General features: G+C 38.6%; 1 protein-coding gene across 2 annotated transcripts in view; it reads right to left on the bottom strand.

The window, feature by feature from the left end:
- LOC136876218 (E-selectin) overlaps positions 1-12,381 on the bottom strand; it is a 154,725-nt gene that overhangs the window by 25,521 nt on the left and 116,823 nt on the right. For both annotated transcript variants that reach the window (XM_067149979.2, XM_067149981.2), the window contains 4 exons: positions 7,781-7,899; positions 7,517-7,574; positions 6,079-6,233; positions 3,886-3,940 (listed from right to left, as the gene is read on the bottom strand). In XM_067149979.2, coding sequence (XP_067006080.2) covers positions 3,886-3,940; positions 6,079-6,233; positions 7,517-7,574; positions 7,781-7,899 — 387 coding nt within the window. The remainder of the gene's footprint in view (positions 1-3,885; positions 3,941-6,078; positions 6,234-7,516; positions 7,575-7,780; positions 7,900-12,381) is intronic.

The following is a 12,381-nucleotide window of genomic DNA, read 5'->3' as shown; positions in this document are numbered from 1 at the left end:
GGCCCCGTGGTCTAGGAGTAGCGCATCTTCCTCTTGGAGGTCCCAAGTTCTATTCCCAGCCAAACCGGCGATTTTTACTTCAATCTGAGAGCTGGGTCGGGGTCCGGTTAGCGTACGTAATTGCAGTTGAGGAACTATCTTACAATGAGATAGTGTCCCCGGGCAAGAATGCCAAGAATAACGACTGAGGAGGTTCGTCATGCTGACCAGACGACACCTCTTAATCTGCAAGCCTTCGGGTTGAGCAGCGATCACTTGGTACGCCAAGACCCGTCAGGGCTGTAGCGCCATGGGCTTTTCAGCCTATCAAATTGTTATAACTTGATCTTTCAGCTATCTTGACCTCGTTAGGCTCTGCGAAATATGGGTAAGAGTAGGCTGCCAATTAGTACGAGACAGTTGCTACAACCAGATAATGGGTAGGCTCCGGGGTGTAGCAGAGACGTTGTCTTTGTAACATTCACTTACCAACATATATATCTGTTTCTTTGTCGGCAATTTTTCGTGCACTCTCTTCCGGCTACCATTGTGCCCCATGGACGTGGATCTTGAGTGGTTCACCACTCCCGGAAAGTACCTGCTTCATGCTATGAATAATGAATGGTGTGACTTAGACGTTGTTTTCGACTATAGGGAAGAACTACCCATATTATATTTCAAAGCGGTAGCAATTTTGGCACAGTCAAACAATATTTTGTGTAAAAATAAACGTTGTAAAGTAGATCAAAATTAAGCTTATAAAGAGTTATATTTTCGTCGGAAGGTGCTTTAACGAGACATATCAACTTCTATCACCCTAAATTGCAAAAACCGAGCTCGATAGCTGCAGTCGCTTAAGTGCGGTCAGTATCCAGTATTCGGGAGATAGAGGGTTCGAACCCCACTGTCTGCAACCCTCAAGATGGTTTCCCATGGTTCCCCATTTTCTTAAGGTCACGGCCTCTTCCTTTCCACTCCTAGCCCTTTCCTGTCCCATCGTCGCCGTAAGACCTTAAGCAGCTTGAAAAAAAAAGTTGCGAAATCCAATGCGAGTAAATTTTTAAACGGAAAACGCAATTTTAGAGATGAAATATTGTAATATACAGCCAAAACCCGTTATAACGAGTCCGGTTTTATGTTGTTGCTAAAAATGTCATATTTAGTACATAGTTAATTAACAGAATAAAGTTAAAACATCAAAAAAACTAAGCTAAGTACTGTATTTGCAATACAGGCTGTGTGTGGAATGTAACTGAGAGGATTTTTCTTCTAATGCTTACACACTACGTGCAGCAATAACATATCAGCAAAATATAAAGTAATAAGTGAACAAGGAAGTTGCAAGAATGTAAACTGATCAATAATGTCGCACACGGTCTTGGCTAATAAATGAGTTGTTCTCTCCATCCTTCCAAATTGTAGAAATCGCTGGGTGTGACATAACCAATTCGTTCACACCCTGGCGTTTGTTCCCCCATTTTGTAATCGTCATATTGTTTATGACTTTTCCTTCCCTTTCTTTTGCGACACCTTCACAGAGAGTCCAGTAAGTTTGACATGCGTTGTATGTAAGCTTCGGGAAAGCATTCTTTCTGATTATATCAGACATGTTTGCGAAATTAACAACTGGTTCGGTAGAAGGCAGTTCGGTTTTAGGAAAGGTTATTCCACTGAAGCTCAACTTGTAGGATTCTAGCAAGATACAGAAGATCTTGGATTTAGGAGGTCAAATGAACTGCATCGTGATTGACCTTTCTAAAGCACTTCATAGGGTAGATGATGGGAGAGTACTGGCAAAAATTAGTGCAATTGGACTAGACAAAAAGTGACTGAATGGGTGGCTCTATTCCTAGAAAATAGATCTCAGAGAGTTAGAGTAAGCGAAGCTTTATCTGACCCTGTAATAATCAAGAGGGGAATACCTCAAGGCAGTATTCTTGTATCTTTATATTTTCTTATATATATATAAATGATATGAGTAAGGAAGTGGAATCAGAGGTAAGGCTTTTTGCGGATGATGTTATTCTCTATAAAGTAATAACAAAGTTACAAGATCGTGAGCAACTGCAACATGACCTCGATAATGTTGTGAGGTGGACAGTAGGCAATGGTATGATGATAAACGGGGTTAAACGTCAGGTTGTGAATTTCACAAATAGGAAATGACCTCTGAGTTTTAATTACTGCGTTGATGGGGTGAAAGTTCCCCTTGGGGATCATTGTAAGTATCTTGGTGTTAATATAAGGAAAGATCTTCATTGGGGTAATCACATAATTGGGATTGTAAATAAAGGGTACATATCTCTGCACATCGTTATGAGGGTGTTTAGGGGTTGTAGTAAGCATGTAAAGGAGAGGGCACATAAGTCTCTGAGAAGACCCCAACCACAGAGAAAAATCCAAAGAAAAGCAGCTCAATTTGTTCTGGGTGATTTCCGACAAAAGAGTACGTTAAAAAAATGTTGCAAAGTTTGGGCTGGGAAGACTTGGGAGAAAGGAGACGAGCTGCTCGACTAAGTGGTATCTTCCGAGCTCTCAGAGGGGAGATGGCGTGGAATGACATTAGTAGGCGAATACGTTTGAGTGGCTTCTTTAAAAGTAATAAAGATCACAATATGAGGATAAAGTTGGAATTGAAGAGGACAAATTGGGGCAAGTATTAATTTATAGGAAGAGGAGTTAGGGATTGGAATAACTTACCAAGGGAAATGTTCAGTAAATTTCCAATTTCTTTGCAATCATTTAAGAAAAGTCTAGGAAAACAACAGATGGGGAATCTGCCACCTGGTGACTGTCCTAAATGCAAACCAGTATTATTGATTGTATTAATGTTTGACTTGATTATTTAACTGACAGACTACTTCGAAATTTAAAAAGCTACTTGCTTTACGTCGCACCGACACAGATAGGTCTTACGGCGACGATGGGATAGGAAAGGGCTAGGAGTGGGACGGAAGCGGCCGTGGCCTTAATTAAGGTACAGCCCCAGCATTAGCCTGGTGTGAAAATGGGAAACCACGGAAAACCATTTTCAGGGCTGCCGACAGTGGGGTTCGAACCTACTATCTCCCGAATACTGGATACTGGCCGCACTTAAGTGACTGCAGCTATCGAGCTCGGTTAGGAAACTTTAAAATAACAAACTTCTCAGTTATTCAGTAGTGACACCTTCTGATTAACTCCTGCGGGACTAATTTCCGGCACCTCGGCGTCTCCGAAGACCTTAAAAAGTAGTTAGTGGAAAGTAAAACAAATAACATTAATTATTATTATTATTGAAATTTAAAGAGTTTGAAAATAAGCTTTACATTGTTGTCAGCAATCCCCAAACGTGCAACAAACAAAAATCTTTATTGGACGTTATATTCGATACATTTATCCGTAATTGTGATAAACATACGCCGCTTTATACAATATGTCGTACTAAGCTATTTTTAAATACAGTGTTTATATAGGATTTAGACTGGATCGTTAGATTTAGCCGTTATATCCGATGCGTTTTAAAAGCGGCGTCGCAATAAACGGTTTTATCTATTTGTTGAAATGGACTATTCCTTAAAATATTGACATAGTTGTCATACTTTTGTGAGGACAATAACCTTGAATAATTTAACAAGATGAACATAAATTTAGAAACATGTTACTGTAAGTTCTTATTTGAACGAACACAAAATTTATTTTTTGTAAAATACCCTGCAAAGCATGCTGCTTCACTGCTATGAATGTGACTCAGTGTGGTTCTCCTGCGAGAGTAAACATAACGTAAACATTGCAAAGCCTTTTTCTAAATAATTTCCGCACTCACAAATGAGCGGTGTTTATCATGAAAGACTACTTAAGCTCTTGTTTTAGTAACAATGTCACGAAATTTTTTCCCCAGTAATTTACTTTATTATTTATACTTACGTGTTAGCAGGGCAGTTGACTCGTGAATGCTCTGTAGCTTCATACGCCTTACAGGCTGCAATAAAGAAATATACTGTAAATATATGAACAGATGAATTTCACGTTTTACATTGAAAACATTTGTATTTGTTTTATTTTCTAGCTAATTTATATTTTTTTGGTTATAGGTTAGGGAGAAGTTTGGATTGGATAGGGTGGGGAGGATCCCATGGCATAACACTTATTACGAAAATGACCCCTGAATATGACTAGTGTAGAAATGGCGCTCTACAGAATATCATCCTCAGTGCTGCTGGTGGTAAAACTCGATCACACCTCCTGGACACTTCGTTCTAATGTAGATTATTTTATACACATATAGACAAAATACGTATTCTGCTACTTATACCTACATTTTAACATAGTAATGTATTTTTATTCTTTACTATTCTTTATTATTATTATTTCTCTAGATCTCAGTAAACAACTACCCAATTGATCCGTTGAATGAGAAAAAATAACAGCGTTCAACTTTAGCCACACACACAAACTTCTACTAACTTTAAAACAAACAGACATAGTTAATATACATACAAATAAAGAAAAGAACACCACAAATTATAGGCAAGACAAAAAGAAAAGAACACCACATAAAAACCTGCTGTCCGGTCGTGTCATCACCCCTGCCCGTGGAGACCTCCTGAAGGCCCCAAGATCTAACCAGATGACAATAACATAGTAATGTAAAATATTATCTTATTTCAACCCAGACAAAATATTTTAAGTTTTACAGTTTGTCATATGAAAGTATTGCGTTGCGAAGCATATACTGTATATCCTTATTTTGAAGGTTTTCATGTATACATGCTACGCACACAATGTGCATATGATTCGGTCACCTCATAGTCATAACATATTCAGAGTTCATCTATGGCAAAGGAATGGAAACTGAGACTTCCTTGGAACTATTGCCTGAATGGTTTGCTCACTTCAAGGTGCGTTAGTCATTTCTACTTGGTCGGTCCGCACGCGAGGGAATCCCATTCAGGTCTTTATTGCTAAGAAGACATTTTCAGAACATGGAAGGAACTATTTTGAATATACTTCAAATAGATTTTACGATTAAAAAGCCTAAAGAGCTTAATGTGTTTGAAAAGACTTTATAATTCAAATATTTCGGTTTCAACACTGGGATACTGAAAGCATTTTCAAAACTTAAAAATATTTTTACAAGTCGCTAAGAGGAGCCGAAAGTGTGTTCTAAGTTCGAATGCCGATTTACAGCGCCTTTTACAGCTCTTTCGTGTTTGATTATGGCCGCTTTAAGACAAACCGGTAGCCGCGGGCTGTAGGGGAAACGTGCCTGCCTCCTACGCACAGGTCCCGGGTTCAATTCGCGACCAATCCATGGATTTTAATTGAACTGTTCAGTTAAGCAGACGGCTGAAACGGATTCATACAGCCTCGTGAGAACAACTGAGGACCTGTGAGCTACGAGCGGCAGTGAACTCGGTCACCGAAGCTAAGAAATATGAAGAAATCGCTCTATTAATAATAATAATAATAAGAATAATCGTATATCCTCAGCTAACGTGTGCAAGCATTTGAATTTGACACCAATGAGGGTGCCATCGAGTCACTTTATAGACGTTCCGTCTTACTCTATAAGGTGGAAGAGGAATCCGAATCTCTCCCGAGTGATTTATCACCAAGTATTAGTTCATTTTATCGTTTAAACATCAAATTGGTCACCGGAGATATTTTACATGCCGACATCGTACGACTTTGATTGTCAAATTGACTATTTTCGTGCCTTTCAAAAAACCAACCAACTTTGCCAGGTTTGAACCCACGATCCTGGGATCCGTAGGCTGAAGCTCTAGCACTGATCCACAGAGGGTGCTGTAGTTACTCTGGCCGTGTATCTTCTTAATGTAAGCAGTCAATCTGGCTGCTACGCGTTCTGTGAACTATGAAAAGCGTTTTAGCGAAGTTACATCGTGTATAATTCTTAGTTAGGCGGCTGAAATTCGAATCCAATCAATGAATGCAGGCGTTTTGAAATAGTGCCATATCTGTGAGTTTTGGATTGAACTCGCTTGATTACCCTAGTATTTTCAAACTTTCCAGCATTAAAACAAATATCATAATGTAGAAAGATAAACAGCTTATTTTTGTTGGATTACCACCAACGACAATTATTATATTACTTACGGTCTTCCTCCGACTCATCTTCGTCAAGTACACACTCCGGTACCGAACTGTAGTCCATGCCATTAGCTTTCCATTCATTATCAGTACAAACGAACATGAGGTATGGATTTCCATCTTCAAACATGTAACCCTCGTCACATTCCACACGACATCCCCTATAACAGTAATAACATACTTATTGCAACATATTGTAAAACGCACATGCCAGTAGATGTGATACAAATATTAACTTATACATAACTAGCAGTTAGTTACAAAGAAGAGATTTATCACCAATGAACAGTCAAGACTTATATAAAGGCAAGATTTATATAAGGCTGTCTTGCAGAAACTTCTTCAAGGAGCGAAACAATGGTAAAGTTTGACAAATGTATTAGCTACAGAATGTGTAATCTACCTGCCATTAGTAGACACCTTAACTGAAAAGAATACCTAGTTTCCGAACAAATTAAAAATTACCAAAAAGTAGCAAAGCTTCAACACACGTTCTTACTCCTATCTAAACTTAGTCAGTTTAGATAGTTGGACATAAGAATAATATCGATGTTGAGGAGGTGACTTATACTATCGAAATAGTGTCATTTTTCTATGATGATCAATCCGTTTACAAGAAGGAAAAAGCAAGAAAAGGAGCTGGACATGATAAGATTTCTGGGAATGTAATAAAGCCAATAGGTTGGGATATACTACCATACCTGAAGTACTTATTCGATTACTGTTTGCATGAATGAGTTATTCCAAATGCTGTAAGCTCTGGAAAAAAATCTTCCCGGTTATATTAGACACGTTTGCATTCAATTATTGTACAATTTGTTTTACGTCGCACCGACACAGATAATTCTTCTTTTAGTTATGTTAGTATATGCGGAATAGTATATTCTTAGAGCAATGATAAACACAAAAGCAGCTCTCACTGCCCGTTCGGAGCCACCATAAGGTTTGGTGCTACTTTATCTGCAAAGCATTGCCATGATCACTGTGGTGCAGTGGACCGTGGCATTGTGGGCGGGTTGAAAATGGGAGGCGTTCGAGTGTAAAGAAACAAAATAAATGCTAAGAAATGTAGGACATACTGTGTGCTGTCTTGCAGAAACATTTTGAAACAGCGAAACGATGCTAAAGTTTGACAAATACTATTAGCTACAGAACGTGCAAACAACCTGCCGTTACTAGACACCTTAATTGAAAAAATACCTAGTTTCCGAACAAATTAAAAAATAACAAAAAAGTAGCAAAGCTTCAACAAGCGTTCTTGCTCCCAGAGCCTCATTTTACTCACCTCTGTGCTGGGCTGAACAACGAACAGTGTATGCTCTTTCAGTATGCAATTATCAAAAATGCCTGCCCCATAATGCTAACTGACAGGAGTCATTTAAGTTGAGTAAAGTTATCTAGAATCCTAAGAAAAAATACTTTTACGTAGCCTATATGTACTTACGTGAAATTCTTGCATGCCTTAGAAGCGTGTTCAGGTATTTCCAGTTGGGTGTCGCACACTGTAACATAAAATTTATGTGAATATTAAAATAATGTATTATTATTATTATTATTATTATTATTATTATTAAGGCGAATGTGGTTATAAATGTATTAAATTGTCATTCTTTGCCTCCAAATTCAACGTAAAATATTAAATACTAATTGGTATTCATTCTCCATTTTTTGTGTTCTACATTATGGTTTTAATTTATCTTTTACATACCTCTCACTTTGCCTTCAATGTTTTTGAGGATATTATTTTTCGTAGCAGATGGTAGGCCACGTGAAGATGATGGGTATGAATAGCCACCGTATTTTCTCTTTTCAAGAAGTTTGGTATCTCTATAAAAAGTAGAATATCATAGTCACTTTATAAACAATATAACAGTTGCAACAAAAGCTATGTTGGTAAAATCTGGAGTCTTAAATTCAAATGTTCGAATGCATCCTGTTTTTATTCTTGCTTCATTTAAGGTGTCAGGGACATCCCGGTCAACAAACTATACTCTGCACTGCGCTGTTCGTATTTTTAAAACATATTTAGTTTATTGAAGTCTTTCAAATTACAGATTTGTCATAACTCCAACGACTTACCGACCTCAGTTTAACACTAACCTTGACATCTGATTTACAGAGCAAGGAATTTTTCTGAAATGTTGCCTAATGCACGTTGTCTGCTCGAAGGGTCGTGGCCTGCTAAGCGAGTGCTACTCAGCCCGAAGGCCTGCAGATTACGAGGCATCATATGGTCAGCATGACGGATGCTCTTGGCCTTTATCTTGGCTTTCAGACCGGGGTATTTATGAAGTGAAAAATAAGGTTCTATTAAGTAATATTTTTATAGATGTTCTAGCCAGTAACTGTAGGGCATTTGCTTATTCGAAATCCTTCTGTTCCCGAGAAATTAAGTTCGATACCAACTGTTGTCAGCACAATTAGAGTGTGTTACTACAGATACGGTGGCTTCCAGTACGTTTATAACTTCTGCGCGATCAACTTTCAACACGCTAGCATCTCCTTGAAAGCATTACAATAGAAGGCACGTTTAAATATACAACATTGTGTTGTTGATGATGACGATAATGATGCTTATTTTATTATTATTATTATTATTATTATTATTATTATTATTTCTTCGTTATGCCCAAATAAGGAGCCCGTTTGAACTGATTTAGCTGATGCCGTTTCCTTTTTATTCTCTCGAAATCTGTTCATCTGCTCGCTGTGGCTTTCCTTGCAAGTTTCTGATCAGGTTTTGATGTTTAAAGCGGCGATTGTCGACTAATTTTCTGAACTTAGATCTGTCTAACACAATGTCAACTGTGATGTATATTTCCTGAAGATCTTTTCCAACTTCGAGCAGCCACTTGTTTTTTAGTTTCATTGATAGAGCAAGGTTCAGAACTCTTCTGTTCATTCTCTGATAACTCATTCGGAGAATATGTCCATAAAATTTCAAACATATTTTCCTAAATGTGTCTGAGATTTTCTCCGAGAATTGGTACAGGTCATGAGATTTCCTTAACATCCAAATTCCCTCCGTACAGACTGGTCCAAACATGTTCCTTAAGATTTTTCCTCCTGGCTTTTCTACATCTTTAATCAATGATCTGCTCTCAATGATCAGTGTTTCAGATGCATATAGCGTTTGAAGCTTGATTATAGTGTTATAACGTGTTAATTTTGCATTTCGGGTTATAGATATTTTATTATATCTGCTCCAAGTGAGTCTGTATGCTTTTTGCAGTTTTGCAGTTTCCTGCCTTTCAAACCTCTCCATTTGCCTCAACTTGTCAATATTTTGAGAGTTCTGAACTCTTCTCATGACACCCGAGAAGTATGGCAATTTCAATAGTGTATTACTGAAAATAACAATGATTTCCATCGCTACTTGAAGTTGAACAGTTACAGGCTGTGTAACACATCAGAAATAAAATTGTGGGTGGATGGAAACCTAAAAACTTCGGTTTGGCAAGCTCCTTGCTAATCTACTGGTTTGCAATTAATGTCGGCTCGGATTGGGGAGTTATTATTATTATTATTATTATTATTATTATTATTATTATTATTATTATTATTATTATTATTATTATTATTATTATTATTTTAGTTTCCATCTTGATATTCGCATGGAACTTGAGTGGGAAGAAACTTCGAAAATCAATCTTTAATTGGTAGAGAGTGGGATTTTTACCTAGGTTTCTTAATTGTGGCCTTTAAGACATGATCTCGATGTCAGTACCTACCTTGAAAAGCTCATGGTGACCGCTGCTCAGTCCGGACGCCTGCAATTTACGAGGTGACGTGTGGTCAGTGCGACGAATTATCTTGGCTGATATTCTTGGTTTTCTAGACCGGGGTCGCCATTTCTCCAAGAAATAGCTCCTGAGTTGTGATTAAATAGTTTGAGCTGACTTCGAACAAACCCTCAGGTCCAAGTAAAAATCCGTGACAGGTCGGAAATTCGTACGGGGTCTCCGTGTGGGAGGGTGAAACGCTACCCCTAGACTGAGAGGGCGGCGGTACGTATCTTAAATGGGTCTTAAATTCCTAAGAAATCCGGGAACCGAGTACAGCTAAAGATAGTGAGAAGCTGTACCACTAAACTTACAACAACGACAGCGTACACTGTTGCCTTGATCGTGAACCTCTATTGTTGATCTCGAGTTGATTTTTCCTTTAATTTTATTCCAGGTATTAGTTCTGTTAGTTATTTACCAGTTTATAGATTTTTATCCTCCTGTGCTCTGATCTGTAAAATGAGCTCACACACTTACATCCTGCCGGTAATTTTGACCTGTTACAAACATTTATTGCTGCAGAAATCACGCAGATGTTATTTGAATGTATGGAGAGAGCTATAAAAGTGTTTACCTTAAAGGGGCGCCACTAGTCATTATGACCGGTGCGTACTTCGAGATGTTAATCTCTCAAAATTTCTGTATCCGCTGCCTGTCGTAAGAGGCGACTAAAAGGGGCCCCAGGGGCTCAAACTTTGGAGCGTGAGTTGGCGACCGCGGGGTCATCACTTTCAATCCTATCCGACCTCTCTTGGTCAACTCTTGTTCTTTTCCGACCCCGACGGTATTACGTATGTAGGCCTAGGGAGTCTTTCATTTTCACGCCTTTTGTGGCCCTTGTCTTCCTTTGGCCGATACCTTTATTTTTCGAAGTGTCGGACCCCTTCGATTTTTGCTCTCTGACTAGTGTTATAAGTAGAGGATGGTTGCCCAGTTGTACTTCCTCTTAAAACAATAATCACCACCACCACTCTCAACAGTGTGTCAGTTTCATGACACCCAACAGTGACTGTTTCAAGCCACCCGTACATTTTTTTCTTTTTACAGCCGCCTTCTTTCGCCTAGATTTCATTGCTGTACAGTGTTTGGAAGTCGAACAAATATGAAATTATCATCTTTTGTTTCTTAGAGTCGAGCGTTCATCATCATTATGCAAAGTCAGAGTTTTAGATCAGGTGAAGAACTATTGCATTATTTATCATCTGTGCCAGATATAGAATCTGAAGTATAAGATATTTACTGTGATGTATACACTGAAGTATATGATGTTAATTATGTCCCTACTGCATCCAAACGATTGTTCTGAATCAGGCGATGATGGGAATAATGAGAGAGATATAGTGCGTATAGTACTAGACCCAAATAAAATTCCAAAGGATGTTCCTGCTGCTAGGCCTGGAGTCCGCTGTTAGTCCTTATCATTGATATTAAAAATATTCAAGATATTGCTTGTTTAAAATTTGATAACTTTTTATGATGGTGGCCTCTTGAGTTATTACACTACAGTTTATTAGACATTTTAAGAGAGAAAATTGAAGGCAAAATCCACCGGTTATAATGACCGGTATGGTCCTTCTAGACAGATAGCAAGTGCCGGTCGTTCCACAGCTAATCAGCACTACAAAGTATCACTGAAGAGAATTCCTTCGGAAAGCATGTGCGATATGCTCATCACAGCGCTCAGGGTACACAATTCTCAGACTACACGTCCGTAAGAAAGGGAAGTATTTCTTAGTGATAAAATAAAAGTTTTAGGAGCAAGACGGCCGGTCTCTTCCTTAATAAACTGTATTGCTTGTGGCTTATTGGAAAGTTCCATTTGCTTAAGTTCATCAGGACGTCCACCTTGAATGTGAGGGTATAGAGTGAGATAAAAAATTAGCAGAGAATGGAAAATTCATGCTTAAAAGTTACCACCGAGCACGAAGGAACAAACGCAGCACTGATAAACAGTTGGACAACCAACTCAGTGTAGGTCAAATCAGATGAGAATCTGCTACCTATCTGTGTGTCTCACTGTCAGTGGTATGGGATATGGTAACCAATACCGGCAGTGACACTACTAGCACGTTGAGTGCCAAGCGACCCCATATGGGTACGTGAGAGTAGTCAAGTTTTTGAACTTCACGTCCCCATATGGGGTCGTACGTACGTTCTAAATCGAGAACTGTGCGAACCCATTTGGGTGCGCAGTAAGTATGTGATTAGAAGCTGTATAAGTTCTCTTCCTGCCATCTGCTGGTCGTCTATTTAAGTACGTGCATAGTCCACCTTCCATTCTTCAATTCCTGTTTTGGCGCGACCCCATATGGGTACGTCAAGAGTGCTATGTAGGGTGAAAAGTCATTGTCTATCTCGCGCACGGATTATTTATGTAATTGTGCAGTGCTGCGAGTTTCCTTTTCTTTTTTTAAGTCGTTACTAGCAAATCGAGCAGTAAAATACTTAGTACAAATAGTCTGGACGATATATCGAACAAGTCAGACAATGATGCAAACGTAGTATATAGTTACATTAATTTTGA

Source organism: Anabrus simplex, chromosome 6, assembly GCF_040414725.1.
Source record: "Anabrus simplex isolate iqAnaSimp1 chromosome 6, ASM4041472v1, whole genome shotgun sequence".
Classification (NCBI taxonomy): domain Eukaryota; kingdom Metazoa; phylum Arthropoda; class Insecta; order Orthoptera; family Tettigoniidae; genus Anabrus; species Anabrus simplex.
Note: the sequence above shows the minus strand (reverse complement) of the source record. Positions and strands in the feature narration are given on the sequence as shown.